This window comes from Delphinus delphis, chromosome 19, assembly GCF_949987515.2.
Source record: "Delphinus delphis chromosome 19, mDelDel1.2, whole genome shotgun sequence".
NCBI classification, from domain to species: Eukaryota; Metazoa; Chordata; class Mammalia; order Artiodactyla; family Delphinidae; genus Delphinus; species Delphinus delphis.
Genome location: NC_082701.1, coordinates 46,703,166 through 46,726,351, shown reverse-complemented (window position 1 = coordinate 46,726,351; position 23,186 = coordinate 46,703,166). Strand labels below are relative to the sequence as shown.

The window sequence follows — 23,186 nt, the reverse complement described above, 5'->3', positions numbered from 1 at the left end:
GACCTGTGTTACAAAAAAATTGTACTCAATTATTATACCTTGAATTTGGTCAGTAAATGATTTTTACAAGCGTGTTTTTTCTTTTGTTGTATAAGCACCTATGTAATAGCCTCGATTTTACCTCTTGGCCCAAGCAGGCTAAATATTTACTCTCTGGTTTTCTAGAGAAAGTTTGCTGATCCTTGTTTTTTTTGTTTGTTTGTTTGTTTGTTTGCGGTACGCGGGCCTCTCACTGTTGTGGCCTCTCCCGTTGCGGAGCACAGGCTCCGGACGCGCAGGCTCAGTGGCCATGGCTCACGGGCCCAGCCGCTCCACAGCATGTGGGATCTTCCCGGACCGGGGCACGAACCCGTGTCCCTTGCATCGGCAGGCGGACTCTCAACCACTGCACCACCAGGGAAGTCCCCCGGTCCCTGTTTTAAAGGATTGCTCTGACCACTGTGTTGAGTATAGCAGGAGTAAGAGTGGAAATAAAGAGAATTGTTGGAAGGCTGTTGCTTTAATCCAGGTGAGAGAGGGAGTGATAGTAATTTGGGCCAGGGTGGTAGTAGTGGGGATGATGAGAAGTGGTTGGATTCTGATGGTGTACAAGATAAATTGATACAGCTTACTAACAGCAAAAAGGAGTATCAGTAAGAATCCAAATTTGAAGTTTTGGAGCACTGAAAGGAATATAAATCAAAGAAGAGGATTTGTCTGATTGTTTAATGTTGGAGTTCCTCAAGACTCCAGCCTAGGCTCTTTCTTAGTCACTCTCTATTCTCAACCGGTTCAGCCTCATTCACACCCATGACATCAATTACCTCCTATATGCCAATTACCCTTAAAATTATATCTCCAGCCCTCACTACTTCTCTGAGACACAAATGTCTAAATCAGATGACTACTTAAAGCCTCAAAGATACTTAAAATTCAACATATCCAAAACCAAACTCACAATCTTGTCTTCGAAATTAGATTACCTTCCAGTGGTGTCTATCTTAATGAACTGCACTGCCTTATTTCAGTTCCTAAAACTAGAAACCTGTGAACCATTTATATATATGTGTGTGTGTGTGTGTGTGTGTGTGTATATATATACATATATATATATGTATGTATATGTATATTTATTTATTTTTGGCTGCGTTGGGTCTTCATTGTGTGCAGGCTTTCTCTAGTTACAGCAAGTGGGGGCTACTCCTCATTGCAGTGCGTGGGTTTCTTATTGAGGTGGCTCCTCTTGTTGCAGAACATGGGCTCTAGGTGCGTGGGCTTCAGTAGTTGTGGCTTGCGGGCTCTAGAGCGCAGGCTCAGTAGTTGTGGTGCACAAGCTTGGTTGCTCTGTGGCATGTGGGATCTTCCCGGAGCAGGGCTGAAACCCGTGTCCCCTGCATTGGCAGGCGGATTCTTAACCACTGCGCCACCAGGGAAGTCCCCCGTTTTATATTTTAAAATAACTCATGATCATTCCCCCTTTTTACTTCAGATCATCATGATCCCTTAGTGAATTACACCACCATCCATCCAGTTGCTGCCCAGAAACCTAGGAGTCATGCCTGATTTTTCCTTCTTCCTCATACCCCGTATTAAATCCATTGCCAAATTTTGTCCATTTTAGGACTGTGAATGCTGAATTTCTTTCAAATTTAGCAAATAGGACTTCTGCTTCTGGATAGGATATAATAGGTCACAACAGGCAGTACTTTTGAAACTAAAAAATACTGATACGACAATAATCATATTTTTAAAGACACCAGAGAGCAACAAGGACCAGAGGACTAAAATTCCAGAGAGGGAAGACTCCCTCCTAGGCGTTTGCTAGCCATGGTCTTTCCTGGGGGTAATTGAAGGCTGAGGATCAGGCTGGCCCCAAGCACAGGGACTGTCCTGGGGGAAACTGAAACCAGCAGACCTTTTGGCGGTCATTTGGGGCTGATGTGATGGATTGGAAACTACAAGATGGCCAAACTCAAGGCCCAAATTTAAAGTCCGTTTGCCTCATGGGACGTTTACTGAGTTCTCAGGAAGTGCAGGAGGCCTACCAAAAAGGCAGAATACAATCTTCCGCAATCTTTCAATGCTGAGGAGCAAAATCCCACTAGTGGAAAGGGGCCTGCAACAAACACACATACAATCTTCCTATCAAGACATTTGCTGGATTTTGAACCTCTGGTATGATAAGTTAAAAATCCTAGCTCAAAACATCCTGAGACCAAAACTTTCAGGCATGAGAAGACAGAGACCTCCAGTCTCTCAACCAAAAGCTCAGGAGGTCCACACCCAAGAATAGGAAGAAACCAGAGTAGTACTGAGTTTTAATAAAACTGTAGACCAATGCTGATCAAATTCAGCTCTTGATAAAGGTAGGCCAGCCCCTCATCCTATCTGCCTAGCAGGGGAAAGGGGGCACTTCCATGGTGGAAGGTGTTGTGTTGCTTCATTGTGTCTTCCATACATAATGTGTCAGGAACGCAAAATTACTAAACTGCGGAGGGACATTAAAATGACCCATAATGAAGAGAAAAAATGAACATTAGAAATAGATTGACTGATGTTTACATACAGGAGTTTGTAGACCAGGTCTTTTAAATAACTGATTAACATGTTGAAGAAACTAGAGGAAAAGGTGGACAAGGTGGATGAAAAGATAGATTCCAACAGAGAATTGGAATCTATAAAAAATAATAAATTTCAGTACCTAACGTCAAAAATCATAGACACAGAAAGTAAAATGGTGGTTGCCAGGGGCTGAGGGCTGGGGAGAATGGAGGGTTATTGTTTAATGAGTATGGAGTTTCAGTTTTACAAGATGAAAAGAGTTATGGAAATAGATGTTGATGATGGTTGTATAACATTATGGATGTATAGAATACCACTGAACTATATACTTTAAGATGGTTGAAATGGGGGCTTCCCTGGTGACGCAGTGGTTGAGAGTCCGCCTGCTGATGCAGGGGACACGGGTTCGTGCCCCGGTTCGGGAAGATCCCACATGCCGCGGAGCGGCTGGGCCCGTGAGCCATGGCCGCTGAGCCTGCGCGTCCGGAGCCTGTGCTCCGCAACGGGAGAGGCCACAACAGTGAGAGGCCCATGTACAGCACAAAAAAAAAAAAAAATGGTTGAGATGGTAAATTTTATGTTATATGTATTTTACCTCAATAAAAACAGTTTTTTAATGCTAGAAGGCAAAAAAAAATTAAATGGACTTTCTGGAACTCAAACATACTGTAACTGAAATCAACTTAATTCTTAAGCTTGACAGAAAATTAGATGCAGTGGAACATTGGATTAGGAAACTGGCTTACAGGTTAATGAAAAACAAAATGAAGCATAGGAAGAAAAGAAGAATGGAAAAAATGGCACAGCATATAAGAGATATGATAGCATATAAGAGACAATCAGATAGTCTAACATACTTGTAATTGAGGTCTCAGGAAAGAAGAGAGTCGTTCAGAAGCAATATTCCAAAAAGATGACTGCAGATTTTCTAAAACTGATAAAAGACATCAACCCACAGATTCCAGAAGCTCAGCAAATCCTAAACAGTGTAAACATAAATAAAATCACACCTTGGGACATCAGACTCAAACTGCTAAAACTAAAGATAAAAAAAGAATAAATCTGAAAAGTAACCAAAGAAAAATCATACATATACATATATTTATATATGTATAATCCCATCAAGTCAGTCTCCCCCATTTCCCCGTGTGGCAGGCAGAAAAATATACCCCAAAGATGTCCATGTCATAATCCCCAGATTTGTGAATATGTTAGGTAACATGATAAAGGGAAGTTAAGGTTGCAGATGGAATTAAGGTTGCTAAAAATCCAATTTAAGGGGCTTCTCTGATGGCACAGTGGTTAAAAATCCGCCTGCCAATGCAGGGGACGTGGGTTCGATCCCTAGTCCGGGAAGATCCCACATGCCACGGAGCAGCTAAGCCTGTGTGCCACAACTACTGAGCCTGTGCTCTGGAGCCCGTGAGCCACAACTACTAAGCCCACGTGCCTAGAGCCTGTGCTCTGCAGCCAGAGAAACCACCGCAATGAGAAGACTGCACACCGCAAAAAGAGTAGCCCCCACTTGCCACAACTAGAGAAAGCCTGCACACAGCAACGAAGACCCAACTCAGCCAAAATAAACAAATTAATTTTTTTTTAAATCCAATTTAAGACAGGGAAAGTAGCCTGGATCATCCAGGTGAGCCCAGTTTAATCACAAGTGTCCTTAAAAGTAGAAAAAAGGAAGCAGAAAAGAGGAGTCAGGGGGAGAAGTGACTGTGGAAGAATGGTCAGAGATGCACCATTGCTGGCTTTGAAGACAGAGAAAGGGAGCCACAAGCCAAGGAATGTAGGCAGCCTCTAGAAACTGGAAAAGACAAGGAAACAGATTCTCCCCAAAAGCTCCAGAAAACAATTCATCCCTACCAACACCTTGATTTTAGCCCGTTGAAACCTGTGCCAGACTTCTGCCCTTCAGAACTGTAAGATAATAAATTTTTGTTTCTCTTAAGCCACTAAATTTTATTTATTTATTTTTTGGCCGTGCCGCATGGCCTGTGGGATCTTAGTTCCCAACCAGGGATCGAACCCAGGCCCTTAAGCCACTAATTTTGTGGAAATTCGTTACAGCAGCAAAAAAATTAATATACTCCCTTTACTTCCCTAACCCAAATTACTATCGGTAGCCAGACCATTACAATTGCTTCTTGACTGGTTTCCTATATTCATCCTTGCCTCCCTCCAGACTGTTTCCTACATCACAGCATGAATCATTTTTCAAAACACAAATCAGATTATATTGCTCTCACTTAAAACCAGTTTCTTTTGCTCTTGCAGTAAAGACAAAAATTCTCAATGCAGCCAGTAAGACATTGCAGTCTGGGTTTCCCTGGTGGTGCAGTGGTTGAGAGTCCGCCTGCCGATGCAGGGGACATGGGTTCGTGCCCTGGTCCGGGAAGATCCCACATGCCGCGGAGCGGCTGGCCCCGTGAGCCATGGCTGCTGAGCCTGCGCGTCTGGAGCCTGTGCTCCACAACGGGAGAGGCCACAGCAGTGAGAGGCCCGCGTACCGCAAAAAAAAAAAAAAAAAAAAAAAGACATTGCAGTCTGACCACTGCCTATCTCTCTGGCTTCCTCTCTCACCACACTCACCTTTCAGACATATGGGCCTTCTTTTAGTTCTTGATGTGCACTATGCTGCTTCTTGTCACATGGTCTTTTCTTAGGGTATTTCTTTTGCCTGAAGTGCTTTTCCTATGCACTCCACCATGCCCTTACTAATTTCTCATCCTTCAGGATCAGCCACATCTTCCTTAGGAAAGCCTTCCCTGAGTCCCTGCTGGGTCATCTTCATTTTTTATGCATTTACAACACTGCATACCTTTCCTTTTTATATTTGTGTAATCATTTGATTAATGTCTATCTTTACTACTAGACTATAAACTCCATGAAGGCAAGAACCATGTCTGTATTTGTTTGTCTTTCTGCAGACAAGAGTAGTGTAGTGTCAAAAAAACAGGTACTCAATAAATATTGATTGAGTGATAGTTTGGTAAAGCTTTTAGTTCAGTGGCTGGCACATATTAATACTCAGCATGACACGTGAATGAGAGCCTTATATATACACATAAACACATAACCTTTCAAGTTCAAGGTTTTCGTATTTATCTTTGTGCCAGCAGCTATTACCGTGTCTGGCACATAGAGGCACTCCGATTTTGGTTGAATGAAATAATTCAACCTTGAGCCTTGCCAGTTCAGGTACTAGGTACAATTAGGGTTATACTTTTTTTTCTTTGGCTTGTTGTTTTTCTTTTTTATTAATGTTAGTAAGATACAAGTACATTCTCATCGCAAAAGATTGATACAATATTTAATAAAGTAAAACATGAAATTTCCCCCTTAGCCTTCTCATTCTCTTTCAGAGATTACCACAAGTTATTAGAACTTTCTATTTCTTTTTTATGTATTCTCGTACATTTGTACATAAATGTGCGCGTATCTTTTTCTCCTCTATTAGATTATATTATGTGCTTTGTTCTTCGAGGGTTTTTGCAACATCACACCTTAATCTTTTTAGCAACCAAATGAGATTGCTAGTATATTATTGCCACAACTTACTTATTTGTTTCCCTATTGATGGGCAGTTATGTTCTTTCCAGGTGGTGGTTTTTGTTTTTTTACTGTTACAAACAATGCTGCAATGAACAACTTTTATATATGTTGTACATATGTTTAGAATTTAAGATAGATTCTTAGAAGAAGATTTGTTACATCAGTGGTTATGAGCAATTTAAATTTAATAAATACTTCCAAATTGTCTTCCAAGAAGGCTTTACCCACTTACCATGAACATATCCTCGCCAACGTTAGAAAACAACAGTCTTTTTTTTTTTTTTGCCGCACCGCACCACATGAGGGATCTTAGTTCCCCCACCAGGGGTCGAACCTGTGCCCCCTACGGTAGAAGCACGGAGTCTTTTTTTAAAATAAATTTATATATATATATATATATATATATTTATTTTTGGCTGCACTGGGTCTTCATTGCTGCGCACGGGCTTTCTCTAGTTGCAGCGAGCGGGGGCTACTCTTCATTGTGGTGTGCGGGCTTCTAATTGCGGTGGTTTCTCTTATTGTGGAGCACGGGCTGTAGGCATGCAGGCTTCAGTAGTTGTGGCACACGAGCTCAGTAGTTGTGGCTCATGGGTTCTAGAGCACAGGTTCAGTAGTTGTGGCGCATGGGTTTAGTTGCTTCGTGGCATGTGGGATCTTCCCAGACCAGGGCTCGAACCCGTGTCTCCTGCATTGGCAGGCGGATTCTTAACCGGTGCGCCACCAGGGAAGTCCCATGAAGCACGGCGTCTTAGCCACTGGACTGCCAGTGGGACAGGGAAGTCCCAGAAGGCAACAGTCTTTAATTTTGGCAACCTTAAGGACAAAATAATCTTGTTTTAATTTGCATTCTGATTACTAGTGAAGTAATGCACCATTTCTGATATTACTCATTAATATTTGTTCTGTGAGTTTTTGTTTGTGTCCTTTGCCCATTTCTCTAGCGGGTTGTCTGTCTTTCTCTTAATAATTTTTAAGGGGTCTTCATGAGTCTGACTATATATTTCTTTGCTATTATATATGCTACTAATTTTTCTCCTAGTCTATTATTTATCTATTTTTATTTTACTTATTGTGTCTCATTATATATAAATTGCATGCATGTATTTTAACTTTTTTACAGCCGTTTCTGTCTTTTTCTTTTATGGTTTCTGGGTTATGTGTCTTAGGATAGTCTACTCTTCCCCAAGATTATAAAAATATTCTTTATTTTCTTCTAACTTTTTTGGTAGTTTTGTCTTTTAGTTTTAGCTCTCTAATCCATCTGGAATTTATTTTTGTGTGTGATGTGAAGGAATATTCTAAGTTTTATTCCAGATAGTTTTCCCACGTCATTTATGGAATAGTCCATCCTTTCCTCAGTGCTTCAAAATGCCACATTTATTAAATTCCCACTTATCTATAAATGAGTTTCTAGACTCTACGTCTGTGCCAAAACCAAAGAGTTTTAATTACTGTGACTTTATAGTATCATACTAGAATTTTTTCAGTTTCAAGTGACAGAAACCCAGCTCAAATTAGGAAATCTATAGGCTATGGAAACTAGGATGTGCAAAGGCAGATCTATTTTTAAGCTGAGTTGTATCCAGGAGCTCAGAAGATGTCATCAGACTCTATCTCTTCATCTGTCAGACAGACTCTCTCCACCTGGTGGGCAGTATAACCATTGGTAACCTTGAGCGCCTGCTGATAATAGCTTAATAACCACAAGAAAAGAGGTCATCTTTCCTAAGAGTTTTGGCAAAAAAGCTCTGGGTTGGACTCTGACCAACCTAACTTTGATGGCATGCACACCCCTTCAACCAAAGATGTGGGCTCCTCTGATTGGCCAGGCCTGTAACACATGCCCAGCGGTCTTGCAAAATTGGGGTCAATCCTACTTCAACCACAAGGAATGGTTTCCCCCCTGAGATTTTGTTACCAGACGTGGTGAGAAGGAGCAGTTGAAAGCAGGGAAGTCTGGTACAAATGTGGCTTTGCTATCTGTTAAGCCAAGTTCCCACACACATATACACAGTCATTATTCTTTTTCAAGAATATCTTGGCTATTTTGTGTACATTTCCCCCATGTGAACTTCGGAATTGACTGTCAAGTTCAATAAAAAGTGTTGTTGGGTTTTTGATTGGGAATTTATAGATTCATTTAGGGAGACTTGACACCTTTACAATATTAAATTTCCTCATTCATGTAAAGGGTATGTCTTGCCACTTGTTTAGGGCTTCTTTTATGTCCTTAAATAAAGTTTTATCATTTTCTTTATATAGGTCTTGCACATTTCCTCTTAGATTTATTCTGCTTCTTACAAGGTTTTTGTTGTTCTTGTCAATAAGACTTTTTCCCCCAATTACATTCTCTGACTGATGATCGGTGGTGTAAATATAAGCTAGGAATCATCTTATAATAGGCCACCTCACTGTACGTTCACATTATTTCATCATTTTTTATGCCAATCCACTTAGAATTTTTAGTAAGTATATCTGCAAACAGCAATCCTCCTTTCAAATATTTGTACCTCTTCTTTTACTTTTTAATTATAGCATTATTTAGACCTCTGGTGCAATGTTGAATAGTAACAGGCATTTAGGACATTGCTATAGGTTTATAGTATATACCCTTTATCAGTTTAAGGAAGTTGCACTATATTGTATCATAAATAAGTGTTGAATTTTATCAGTCCTTTTTTTTGATATATTTTGGGAGGAATGATCATTTTCTTATTCCACTTTAATCTGTTAAGGCAGAATTGACATCAGTAGATTTACTGAAGCTGAACTGTTTTGGAGAATAACTCTGGTTATCATCTAACATTTTTTTTAACACGGGTAGATTCAATTTGCTGAGGTTATTTTTAGGATTTTTATATCTATGTTCTTAAATGGTTTTAGACTATATATTTGTGTGTGTGTGCTCTATTCATCAGCTCTTGGTATCAGGGTTATGATATTATGCCTCATAGTATGAACTGGAGAGCTTCCCATATTTCTCTATGCTCTGAAATAATTTATATAATGTAGGGATTATTTGATTCTTTAAAGCTGGTAGAAAAATCCTGTAAAACTATGTAGACCTGGTACCTTATTTATTTATTTATGTTTGTGGTACGCGGGCCTCTCACTGCTGTGGCCTCTCCCGTTGCGGAGCACAGGCTCCGGACGCGCAGGGCTAGCGGCCATGGCTCACGGGCCCAGCTGCTCCGCGGCATGTGGGATCTTCCCGGACCGGGGCACGAACCCATGTCCCCTGCATCGGCAGGCGGACTGTCAACCACTGCGCCACCAGGGAAGCCCCCCTTATTTTTTTAAATATTTATTTATATATTATTTATTTATTTATTTTGGCTGCACCAGGTCTTAGTTGTGGCATGCAAACTCTTAGTTCCATCATGCATGCGGGATCTAGTTCCCTGACCACGGATCGAACCCGGGCCCCCTCTGTGCATTGGGAGCACAGAGTCTTACCCACTGTGGACCACCAGGGAAGTCCCTAGACCTGGTACCTTATTACATGGAAATATTTTCCTTTTTTAGTTTATTTTTTATCAGAATAATATGCATGTAGTATAAGATGTCAAATAGTACTTCAAAACTTATAAAGAAAAACAGCAACTCTCGCTTACTCTTCCCCATTTCTATTCTGCAAAGACTGATATTTAAAATCATTCTGTTTCTTCCAGCATTTAATTTCGTATTACTAAACAGTATGCTAATATTGCTATTTTTGAATTTTTAGTTTTAGATGCCAAATCTAGCTCTCTTACCCCCAACTCACATGTATATACTTTGCTTTTCCCTCATTGTATCATCATAACTATATTATAATTTATAATATATAACCAGTAGAATATGATACTGGTTAAACCAGTTTTCAATGTGTATATCCTTATGTGTATGTAAATATCATACGAACCACAAAGTATACTTTGAATTACATTTCCTTTCTTGTACAACTCTTATTTCCCCTGAAGTAAATAATTGCCTCTATTTTTATTTGTTCTGTGTATCTCTTACTACTTCATCCCCAAACTTCTCTACTTAACAAGTTAGTTCCAAAGAGCTGTTTGTAAAACTATTCAATCATAATCTAAAATGACCAAAAAAGATTTAAATTTCTAATCTCCATATGTTTGCCCAGTAAATGAAAGTATGAATTGGGCCTTTAAAGCTTAAAGCCAGGCATACACTCTTCTTTCTCGCCATTTACAGTCTTTGAGAAATGTTTTCCCAAATTAGATGCGTTTTGTCAATATCAAAGACCTTTTGAGACAGGTGGACCTCTCCCATTGATAATCTACAGTGTCCTAGGGAATCCTTAACAGACTCACTATCGGCACTCACTGCCATCCTATTTGTTTTGATTTTACACTGATTCAAATGGAATACTTTGTTTTGCCAGAAATGAAGGAAATGCTCAAAGACTGATGGATTTAAGTAAAAAAAGAACATAGGAGCCAGTCTGAAGAGGTTTCCATTGGCCAAATTTAGGACAATCTGAGCATCAAAAAGTATAATGATGATAATGGTTTATAAGAATGAATTTTTTTAAGTCCATGGTGATACTCAAAAAATACAAATAAATAAAAGAAGAAAAGGGGGAAACATTTGTCTTTACAGAAGAATGCTAATTAATAAGTTTAGAAATAATGATAGAATTAGAAAATCACCATTTTGTAACTCCCAGTGTAATAAGGGATTCTGGCAATAATCGTCAAAGGATGCTCAAAACATTAGAAGAAAGATCACTGGGAAACAGGTTATTCACATGGTCTCAAAGTATGGCCCCATAGATTACTTATTAACGTTACTCATTACAAGGGGAAAGTTATCTTTATATTAGAGAAATCCAGCAGTCACCACTTTAACCAGGTGACCAACCAACATCACCAGTAGTGATGGGACTGCCTGACATGTGTCTCCTGGTTTGAAACAACAAGAAGTATACAGATTTAACGATGGACTAATACTCTTGACAAAAATTGTTTGACCTGAATCTAATCATGAGGAAACAATGAGACAAAACCAGAATGTGTAACGTTTTCCTGGACTTGAGTCTTCAAAAAAACTTAATCATGAAAGACAAAAAAAATTATGGGACTGTCTCAAAAGAAACTAATGAGAAATAACTAAATGCAGTACATTAGAACCTTGATCTGACATCAGGTTGGGGTAAGAAAAAGAAAAAAAAGACATTTTAGAAATAATGGAGAAATTTTAAATGATATTTGAATTAGTGTTATTTTTTTAATTTAATTTAATTTATTTATTTGGTTGCATCGGGTCTTCGTTGCTGCACGTGGACTTTCTCTAGTTGCATCAAGCAGGGGCTACTCTTTGTTGCGGTGCTCGGGCTTCTCACTGCATTGGTTTCTCTTGTTACGGAGCTCGGGCTTTAGGCGCGTGGGCTCCAGTAGTTTTGGCACGTGGGCTCAGTAGTTGTGGCTTGCAGGCTCTAGAGCTCAGGCTCAGTAGTTGTGGTGCACAGGCTTAGTTGCTCCGCTGCATGTGGGATCTTCCTGGACCAGCGATCGAACCTGTGTCCCCTGCCTTGGCAGACGGATTCTCAACCACTGTGCCACCAGGGAAGTCCCTAGTGTTAATTTTTTAGGCATGATAATGATATTGTGATATCAAGATATAGGAGAATGTCCTTATTCTTAGCAGAGGCATGCTGAAATATTTAGAGGTGAATTTCCATGATGAGTGCACTTACTTTCAGGAAAAAAAAATGTGTATGTGTGAATGTGTGCAACTTATTAAACTACAGTTTCTCAGCTCTGATCTTCTGTACTCTCTGCTGGGGCTGGGACTTTCTGCTTTGCCAATTGACCTTATAAGAGGCTTTACCTCTCTAGGGCTCTAGAAAGAGAAGGCACGGCTAGAAGAAGGAACTTGGTTCTTTCTATCTGCTTCCTAGTTAGACTCTACATGCCAAAGAATGAAGTTGGACCTTTACCTTACACCATATGCAAAAGCTAACTCAAAATAACTCAAAGACCTAAACTTAAGAGCTAAAATCATAAAACTCTTAGAAGAAAACATAAGCCAAAGGCTTGTGACACTGGATTTGGCATCTTTTTCTTGGCTATGACACCAAAGGCACAGGCAACAAAAGAAAAAAATAGGCAAATCAGACTTCATGAGAAGTAAAATATTTAGTGCATCAAGTGACAATATCAACAGAGTTAAATAGGCAACCCACAGAATGGGAGAAAATATTGCAAATCATACATCTGCTAAGGGATTAATATCCAGACCATATAAAGAACTCCTAAGATTCAACGACAACAACAAAAAACCCAGTTTAAAAATGGGCAAAGAGCCCCCACTCACCGCAACTAGAGAAAGCCCGTGGGCAGCAACAAAGACCCAACACAGCCCAAACTAAATAAGTAAATTTTTTTTAAAAATGGGCAAAGGACTTGCATAGATATTTCTTCGAAGAAGATAAGCACGTGAAATAAGCATATGAAAAGATGCTCTTAACATCACTAATCATTAGGGGGATGCAAATCAGACTACAACAAGATACCTTATTATCCTCATACTCATTAGATGGCTACTATCCAAAACAATAAAACAGAAAATAACAAGTGTTGGTGAGGATGTGGAGAAATTGGAGCCCTTGTGCATTGTTGGTGGGAATGTAAAATGGTACAGCCACTATGAAAAACAGTATGGCAGTTCCTCAAATAATTAGAAATAGAATTACTGGGACTTCCCTGTGGCGCAGTGGTTGAGAATCCGTCTGTCAACGCAGGGGACAGAGGTTCGAGCCCTGGTCCAGGAAGATCCCACATGCCGCGGAGCAACTAAGCCTGTGTGCCACAACTACTGAGCCTGAGCTCTAGAGCCCGTGGGCCACAACTACTGAGCCTGCGTGCAGCAACTACTGAAGCCTGAAAGCCTAAAGCCCATGCTCTACAACAAGAGAAGCCACCGCAATGAGAAGCCCACGCACCAGAATGAAGAGTAGCCCCTGCTTGCTGCAACCAGAGAAAGCCCGCATGCAGCAACGAAGACCCAATGCTGCCAGAAATTTAATTAATTAATTAATTAACTTTTTAAAAAGACAAGTAAGGCACCAACTTAGAAAAAAAAAAGAATTAGTATATAATCCAGCAATCCTACTTCTGGGTTTATACCCAAAAGAATTGAAAACGGGACTTGAACAGATTTATTTGCACACCAATGTTCAGAGCAGTATTCATAATAGCCAAGAGTGAAAATAGCCCAAATGTCCATTAACAGATGAATGGATAAACTGTGATATATACATATAACGGAATATTACTCAGCTATAAAAAGGAATGAACCTAGGAAACATTATGTTAAGTGAAACAAGCCAGACATAAAAGGATGAATACTTTACCATTCCACTTACATGAAGTACCTAGAGTAGACAAACTCATAGAAACAGAAAGTGAAATAGAGGTTATCAGGGGCTGGGGAGAGGGAGGAATAGAGAGTTATCATTTAATGAGTGCAGAGTTCTAGTTTGGGCTGGTGAAAAAGTTCTGGAAATGGATAGCGGTGACAATCGCACAATATTGTGAATGTACTTCATGCCACTGAACTATATACTTTAGTTAAAATGACAAGTTTTTAAATATTTTAGCACAATAAAAAAATTAATTAGAAAATTGTTCCATCTCACTTCCACAAATTTTTTATCATAACATTCCAGAAGAAAATTTGAAATACTAAAAAAAGAAAGCTTTTCAAAACTTTAATTACTGAGTTAAACCTGGTCCTAGAAGAATGAATTATTGCAGCTTAGTTCTTAATTACACTGAAGAGCAATTACAAACACATTGAGTTTGTCATCATTTTGGATTAAGATTAAAGAATATCCATTGTTAGGCAAGAAGAATTTCGCTATTATTACTGTTCACCACAGCTTCTTTGTTTGAATAGGGTTTTCAGGTTTAACCTAATTTAAAACAACATAAAAACAAACAGAACAAAGAATAGGATCTGTGTTGTACCAGATATTCGTGGGGTATTGTCCTCATAGTTTCTGGACTGGAATAAATTTTGAACAGGCAAGCACACCTTCTGAATTAAATAAAATCTTTCCTTATTTTTCTTTTTGTGTTATTTATTTTGATATTTTTTTCTGTATTGTGTTTAACTATTAATAAAATATTTGATATTAACTTACGGATCAGTAGTGTTTTGTGAAATTTCCACATATATACCATACACAGATGCAGCTTACTGAATCACAATGTGAAAGGTATTTCTTTTTTGTTGTCGTTGTTGTCGTTCCATTACTGCCTTTTTGGGTTTTTTGTTTTTAATTTTTTAATTTTGGCTGCGTTGGATCTTTGTTGCTGTGCGCGGGCTTTCTCTGTTTGCCGCGAGCCGGGACTACTCTTCGTTGTGGCGCCAGTTTCTCATCGCGGTGGCTTCTCTTGTTGCCGAGCACGGGCTCTAGGTGCGTGGGCTTCAGTAGTTGTGGCGCATGGGCTTAGTTGCTCTGCGGCCTGTGGGATCGTCCCAGACCAGGGCTCGAACCCGTGTCCCCTGCATTGGCAGGCGGATTCTTAACCACTGCGCCACCAGGGAAGCCCATGAAAGGTATTTCTTCTTGTGGGTCTTTGTAAACAAAAATTTGAAAAACACTTTTCTAAACATTCTGCAGTTTTGTCTTTGATTTCCCCTTTGACCCAGGAGTTGCTTAAGAGAATTTTTAGTTCCCATGTTATTCATATTTTGCTTCATTGCATTGTATAGTCAAAGAGTATAGTCTAGGTTATTCTATACCATTTCTTTTTATTGGAATAAAGTTGTATGTTTGTGTATTTATACATTAGAGAATTCATATAGTTGTTTTTAAAAACTTTGCAGGTTGAAATAACTTCAGATTTACTTGCAAAAATAGGATAAAGAATTGTTGTGCAATGCCCTTCTTTCAGATTCCCCAAATGTTAACATTTCACTACATTTACTTTATGATTCATCCTGTCTCTTCCTCTTCTTCCTTCTCCTCCTCTTCCTCCTCCTCCTTCCCTCTGCCTTCCCTCCCCCCCACCCCGTTGTCTCTCCCTCCCCCTTCTCTCCCTCCCTCCCCTCTGTCATCCATTCACTCAGGTATTTTCAACAAAGTTTAGGTGGCAAGTATACCTTGGTGCAAAGACTTGTGTATTATGTCCTTCTCCACACCCAAGCTTCTATATAATGCATTATCCAAGGAATGGTTTATTGGCCAGTAACTGAATAAAAAACTTATATTCTGTCCTAATAGAAATTCCAGTCCCTATGTCTCTGAGACCAAAGATTTTCCCCCCCAGTCACATTACATAACACATCCAACCTCTTTTGTCCCAGTATTTTGTAGGTATTCACTCCTGTTTCAAGTGCAATGGTTAGGAGTTTTCCTAGAAATAACAAATTTGTGTTTTTTGTTGTTGTGGTTGTTCTTTCTTCATGAAGACCGGAGGATGAGATGTTTTTAAAAAGGCTTTCTAGAGGTTACCTTGTTGGAAAGGACCCCAACGCTCCCCTTTTCTACAGAGAAGAAGGAAACAAAAAATTTCAGAAGAAGGATTATATGGGAGCCACAGTGCTGTACTCTAAGGTAAGATGACCGGGCCACCCCCCCACCCCCGGCACAGCTCAGCAGGAGGGGCTGTCTCAGCAATTTACCAATGCATATTTCTTCAAAAGAAAGAACCGTTACTGCTGAATTGTGAATTGTGTAGCCACTAGTAGCTTTGCCTATTAATTTTGGATTGGATTTGAAAAAGAAAACTGGCACAACTCAGCTTTTGGTCATATTCTGAAACAAAGGATAGTTTGTATTATACGTCCTGAATTCCATCAAGAAACTTCGATTCTCATATTCCTTCAGACACAGTGTAGCAAGTCTTGTTGGATGCCTTGGCCTGCCTCCTCCATGTCTGTCAGCTCTCACTGAATTGTGTGCCTTTTTTGTCTGAATAACCGATGAGGCTGTTGGTGTGATAGTCCCAATTTAGAGAACAGCTGGATTTTTGGTTGGCCGCCATGTTAGCTTATAGCCAGTATGACTTAGGTAAAGTTAGGAAGGAAAATAAGCTCAATTGCCACAGCCCAGTTGAACTGCATTTTGAAGGCTGTCAACAAATATTTAAAATTACTACACTAACCATCAGTGAACTAGATTTCAAGGAGGAATAGTGGCTTTTAACAATCTGTTGCTCTTGTCCTGCTTCCAGAGTAGAAACTGGAATAAGATCCCTGAGAGATTTCCTTCCATAATTTTTTAGAGATAAATATGGGTTTAAAGCAAGAATATATCAACCTCTTAAACCAGGTCTGTGAACCCTGTATCTTGAAAGAATGAGTGTGAATTTGAAGAGTGTACCCCCTACTCTGCATCTTTAACAGGCCTATGCTTAAAGTTTGGAATTAGTTTTCCAAAAACCATCAGACCTACAACAGCATCGTCTAAAATTGATAAAAGCCCTGCTTTGTAATGCTGCATAACGTGAGCATTAGTGATTGCTGAAGAACTAAAATCCATTAGATGTAATGATCACTGATAAATGGCTTAGTAGTAGTTCTTTTTCAGAGCTAATCTTTCTTCAGCTGTATGCATGTGTGTCAGAAATGTGAGCACAGGGGAAGCTGTTCAAGGAAAATAAACTAAAAAGTGAAATCAGACAAAAAAATGGAACCTTCCTATTTCATGAAACTAGTATTTTGTTGATTGTGGTACTTTGCAGTTTTCCATAGAGCTGCTATTTTCTTTCTTTTTTAAAAATAATATTTGTTGTTTTTGGCTGATTGTAAATGTAATATATGCTTACTTGGAAAATATAGAGAAGCATAAAAAGTAAGAAAAAATCCCATAACCAGTGATAAGCACTGTTAACATTTTTGCTTATATCCAGCCAGCCACTTTTTCCTCTGAAAATATGTTTTTCTTGTACAAAGTGGTGATAATACTGTACTTACTGGTTTTTTTTTTTTGTAACCTGCTTTTTTTCCCCTCAACAATTTATTGTGACCGTTTTCTCATGTTATTAAATTTTCCACTAAAACATGATTTTTTACAGCTGGCGTAGTGTTCCATTACAGAGGACCATACTTGATTTAACACCTAGTGTTGGCAGAGTGTTTGGTATCACAAAGCTGCAAGGAGCATCTTTCTATGTAAATATTTGTACACACCTGACTTATTTCCTAAGGATAAATTCCTAGAAGGGCAATTGCTTGGTCAACTGAATGTTGTTTTTTTTTTTAAGGCCTTTGCCCCTTGTTGCTGAATCATTCTCCAGGAAAAAACTAGTTACATCCCATCTAGCAGAGTATGGGAATGTTCATTTCTCTATATCCTAAGCAATATTGGTTATTTGGTATTATTAACATTATTTTATCTTTTTATTTTGGAATAGGAAGGTGTTTACATAGTTAGAATTTTTTAAGATGCAAGAGTATAGAGTGCAGTCTACTTCCTCTGTCCCCCAGCCACTCGTTTCCCATCCCCAGAAGCTAGCACTGTTAAAGCTATCTTTCCCGAGGTGCTCCAGCGTATATAAATAAAAGCAAATAATCTCCCACTCCTGCACACACATACTCTTTTTATATAAATAACATTCTGTACACACAGTTCAGCACTGTGCTTTTTCCACTTATATTCTGTTATATGGATATAATAGTAATTTATTTCATTAGAGTCCTTTAGATCACTGTTTACCTTTTTTCCTATCTTTTGTTACTTCAGACAATTCTGTGATGAGAAACTTTGCATGTATGTTATTTTGCACATATCTATAGGATAAAGGATTATATCTGTAGGATAAATCCCTAGAAGAGGAATTGCTGGGTCAATGGAGATATAGATATATGTATTAAGAGATATATATTGCTCAATTGCCTCCGTAATTGTGAGACCAATTTACACTCCCACTAGCAGTGTATGAGAATGACCATTATCCCACTCCTATGCCAACTCAGTATGCTATCAGTTTTACTTCTTTGCGAATCTCATAAGTAAAAAATGGCATCTCAGTAGAGTTTTAATTTGCATTTTGCTGATTATGAATGAGGCTGAGCATCTTTTCGTTTGTTTAAGAGCCATTTATATTTCCCATTAGAATTGTTCATATCATTTGCTTATTTTCCTACTGAATTATTGGTTGCCATCGTATTGATCTGTAGGAACTGTTCATAAAGTAAAGAAATGAGCCCTTTGCCTGTAATAGGAGTTGCAGATATTTTTTCCAGTTCAGCATTTGTCTTTTGATATTGCTTTTATTGGTTTTTTGCTACCAATAAATTTTTTATTTTTATGTGGTCAAATTCATTAACCTTTTATGACTTCTGGGTTTTGTGTCATAATTAGAAAGGTATTTCTGACTCCAACATCACTTTAGATTATATAGTTTCTTCTGGTGCTCTTATAGTTTCAATTTTTATATTAAGATTTCGATCCATTTGTTATTTATCCTAATGAAAGTTTTATTATCATATATCGAGACCCAACTTTATTTTTCCTCAGTGGCTACTTGTCCCAATACTTTTATAGAATAATCCCTATCTTTTCTCCAGTGATTGGAGATGCCACCTTTATTTTTACTTCTTAAAATTCTTTTGGGCTGTGTTTGGGTCTTCATTGCTACACCCGGGCTTTCTCTAGCTGCAGCAAGCGGGGGCTACTGTTCTGTGGGTGCACAGGCTTCTCATTGCGGTGGCTTCTCTTGTTCCAGAGCACGTGCTCTAGGCACGCGGGCTTCAGTAGTTGTGGCTCGTGGGCTCTAGAGCGCAGGCTCAGTAGTTGTGGCGCACGGGTTTAGTTACTCCGCAGCATGTGGGATCTTCCCGGACCAGGGCTCGAACCTGTGTCACCTGCATTGGCACGCGGATTCTTAAGCACTGCGCCACCAGGGAAGTCCCACCTTTATGATTATTATTAATCCTTGCCAATTTGGTGGTAGAAAAAAGTAGCCCTTTTCTGCTTTCATTTTCATGTATTTGACTCTCTGTATATGAATTGTTTCCCACGTATCATTCGTGTTTCTTCATTTGTGAATTTCTGTTTGTTCCACTCACACTTCGTTATGTGCCGGATTATGCTCCTCAGTTTTCAGTTACCTTTAGTACTGTTTGTGGCTGAAGCCGTGTCTGAAGCTGCTGTCTTCAAAGTGCTTTACCTATTTATTTCCTCACTTGATCTTCACACCTCTGCTCTAAGGTAGTTAAAAATGAAGCAGGTGAAGCACAAAGAGATCCAGTAACTTACCCAATTTCATACAGTCTTTAGTAGCAGAGCCCCTATTATCTGGAAAAAAAAAAAAAAACATCTCTAAAGGTGCTAGTTTCCATGTATACCTTTAACCGGTTCATTGTTCTGCAGGGAGTATCGCATTCAAGGCCCAACTCTGAGGACATTTCACTGTGTTACGCCAATCGCTCTGCAGCCCTCTTCCACCTGGGTCAGTATGAGGTGAGTATCAGGATGCCTGGTGTGATTGGAGAGGATCTGCAGGGGGGTTCCTTGGAAGATTAGACTTTCATCCCTGCTTCTACATTAGAAAGCTAAAATTGGAACTGGTTGAATTGGAAGCAAATTGATACTTCCCGAACTTGTTCTTTCTCCGGATTCACTTCACCTGTCTCAGGTGATTACATGGGGTAGTGTGGGTTGGTAAAAAAGAGACATGCACATTCCCCAGGGCCGTGGACTCTATCCAGTGGGTCAGCAATGCTCAGTGTCAAGATCAGCTATGAGATACGTTGCTAATAATACTTCAGGTTCCAAGTGTGTGCAAACTATTTACTTGTTCAGGGTGTTTTTTTTTAATAAGTAGATGAGCATGTTCAAGAATATCCCTGCAATAATAAGTCTCACCCTCAATATAAATTTTGAGTGGGAAAGTAAAAGTTGCACTGAAATGCCTGTTGAGTGGGGGGACTTCAGATGAGTGGCTTCTTCCTTATCCCCAAATTGAGGTCTAAGGACAAACTCTAAAATGCCACTTGGGCACATCCATTTTGGAATTCTACAAAAATTTAAAGTATACCCTAGAGTTAAGAACTATTTGAGTCACCGCAAGTTCACACTTAAGCCCTTTGGACTAAGAGAGAAGAGCAAGAATCTAAGTCCAGGCCCTAAGCAAGAAAGGCCTGGGCTACTATAGACAGCAGTGGGAAGACCTTGTGAAACATTTAGCCCTTTATAACTTCCCTATATTGTTACTTCTTACAATAATGATTCCCATGTATTGAGCACATACTGTGTTCCAGGCATCTTTTTAACACTTTAGATATATTACCTTATTTTCATTTTTATTTCTATCCTGTGAGGTATTATTATCCCTGTTTTTCAGATGAGAAAACTAAGACACTGAGAAATTAATTCATTTGCACAAGGTCATACAGCTAGCAAGAGGCAGAGTCTGTACTGGGATGCCCTCTTAATCATCATACTATGCTTCTTCTATCTGTAAGACTTTTTTCCTTAGAATCAGAAATATTTAATGACAGTTAAACATAATATCTTCAGCATCTGTTTCTAATCATTCAATTAAAAGATCACAGTAGGGCTTCCCTGGTGGCGCAGTGGTTGAGAGTCCGCCTGCCGATGCAGGGGATATGGGTTCGTGCCCCGGTCCGGGAAGATCCCACATGCTGCGGAGCGGCTGGGCCCGTGAGCCATGGCCGCTGGGCCTGCATGTCCGGAGGCTGTGCTCCGCAACGGGAGAGGCCACAACAGTGAGAGGCCCGCGTACCACAAAAAAAAGATCACAGTAGAATATGATTTAAAGAAATAAGCACATGATTGTAGTTGTTCCATTTTTAATAATCCTTAACTTGTAGATTTTTGTTAAGACTTTCAAGTGGACATTTAAGAGTAGGGACCAAGGGTCATTTTGGGATTTTCTTTCTGTTTGCAGACATGCCTTAAAGACATCGTCAGAGCACAGACGCATGGATATCCAGAAAGATTGCAACCCAAGTTGCTGTTGCGTAAGGCGGAGTGTCTGGTGACCCTGGGGAGACCACACGAGGCAAGCCAGACCATCAGTGATCTTGAAAGTAACTTTGCTGCCAAACCAACCCTAGCAGCTTCCCAATTTCAGGTTCTGCAGAGAACCCTCTGTCGTCTGAAGGTAAAGGTACAGGAAAAGGAGAATCTCACAGAAACCTCCCCAGCAGCTCTAACCAAAGCCTTGGAGGATATGGACCTAAGGGAAGAGAATGAACAGATTTCCAGCACATCATCATCTGTCAGCTTATGTACAGACCCTTTAAAAGGCCGCTGTCTGGTTGCCACAAAAGATATTCTCCCAGGAGAGCTTCTGGTGAAAGAGGATGCTTTTGTGAGTGTCCTTAACCCAGGAGAAGTGCCACCATGGCATCGTGGCCTCGAGAGCAAGTGGGATACCAGAGCTACCAATGGGGACCTCTACTGTCACCGATGTTTGAAGCACACTTTGGCCCCAGTTCCCTGTGATGGGTGCAGCTATGCCAAGTATTGCAGCCAAGAGTGTTTGCAGCAGGCCTGGGATCTCTACCATAGTATAGAGTGTTCTCTAGGGGGGCTGCTTCTCACACTGGGTGTTTTTTGCCACATTGCCCTGAGGTCGACTCTTTTAGCTAGATTTGAGGAAGCTGGCAAAGTCATAAATAAGCTTTGTGGTGAGATTACCAACAGGGATACCTGTTTACCTGAAAGCAAGAATCTGGCGCAAATACTCAGCTATGACCTGGGAGGGGAGAGTAAAAACAAGGGCAAAACAGTTGAGACCCCGATTCCTGGGTGTGATATTAACGGGAAGTATGAAAATAATTATAATGCTGTCTTCAGCCTTTTACCCCATACCGGAAACCATAGCCCTGTACACAAATTCCTCTGTGCTCTGAGTGTTTCTGCACTGTGCAGGCAGCTCGAAGCAGCCAGTCTGCAGGCCTTCACAACAGGCCTGAGATCATCTAAGCTGAAAGCAGCAGCGGCTCCTGTGTTGTATCCAGAGTTGAATATTTGGGGAGTGGCCATGCTGAGACACATGTTACAGCTACAGTGTAATGCTCAGGCAATAACAACCATACAGCAAACAGGTAAGAGGGAAACTCTTTTTTCTGCCTTACAATATTCTTCTTGATGTAGCTAATGTTTGCGGAGAAAGGACTGTAAAGAGAACAGTAGCATTCAAACAAATCAGTGGCCTAAGGGAAAAAACAACTGTCTTACGATTATGCCATTGCGAAGCTATGTGACCTCAAATTATTTTGACCCTACTCTGCCTCAGCTTTCTCACTTGTAAAACGGATGGTTTAATCGCACCTAACTTTACAGAGTTGTGAAGCTGATGTGTTTGTTTGTAAAAATACTTTAAAACCCTATTACCAAAAAAAAAAAGGTGGGGGAGGGGACTTCCCTGGCAGTCCAGCGGTTGAGACTTCGCCTTCCAATGCAGGGGGTGCAAGTTCAATCCCTGGTCGGGGAGCTAAGACCCCACGGGCTTCATGACCAAGGAACCAAAACATAAAACAGAAGCAATATTGTAACAAATTCAATAAAGACTTAAAAAAAAAATGGTCCACATCAAAAAAAAAATCTTAAAAAAAAAACTACACTGTTTAAAAAAGAAACCTAGTACACTATTAATTTCTGATTGTGGAGGAAAGCTGAAACAACGGATAAACAAGACTGCAGAAGGAGCAGGGTCTGTAGTTAAGGTATCAGAATCTTAACTCACTCCTTTGACTCAGCTACTCTCTTCTGTTTTCAATTGCCAGGTTTTCTCCCATTCTTCTGTTTTAAATTTCCGAGAGAGGAATCTGGCCCATCACAGCTTTTCATACAATGCTGCCGTAAGCTGTTGGCCAGCCTGTGTTTGGGCTGGCTTCTGGTCAGGGGGCCAAAAATCTGGGGGCCACCTCTAGACACAGACCAGCCTAGCCCTGCTTTCCTGAACCAGACCCTATAGTAGAGGCTGTTAAGGTAGATGGGGAGGTTGCACGTGCCCAGCATCATGAGTGCCATCTCTAATACGACTGTACTGACAATGGGTACTATTATTAGAAAAGAAATGGTGTTTCCAGTATTTCTATTGTGTGATCTCCATTTTAGCAGATAATGTGTTTCGATTCAATCAGCT

General features: G+C 40.0%; 1 protein-coding gene across 2 annotated transcripts in view; it reads left to right on the top strand.

Moving 5' to 3' along the window:
- The window catches only part of SMYD4 (SET and MYND domain containing 4), a 38,896-nt gene that overhangs the window by 3,072 nt on the left and 12,638 nt on the right, over positions 1 to 23,186 (top strand). For both annotated transcript variants that reach the window (XM_059996402.1, XM_059996403.1), the window contains 3 exons: positions 15,532 to 15,676; positions 19,439 to 19,528; positions 20,979 to 22,143. In XM_059996402.1, coding sequence (XP_059852385.1) covers positions 15,532 to 15,676; positions 19,439 to 19,528; positions 20,979 to 22,143 — 1,400 coding nt within the window. The remainder of the gene's footprint in view (positions 1 to 15,531; positions 15,677 to 19,438; positions 19,529 to 20,978; positions 22,144 to 23,186) is intronic.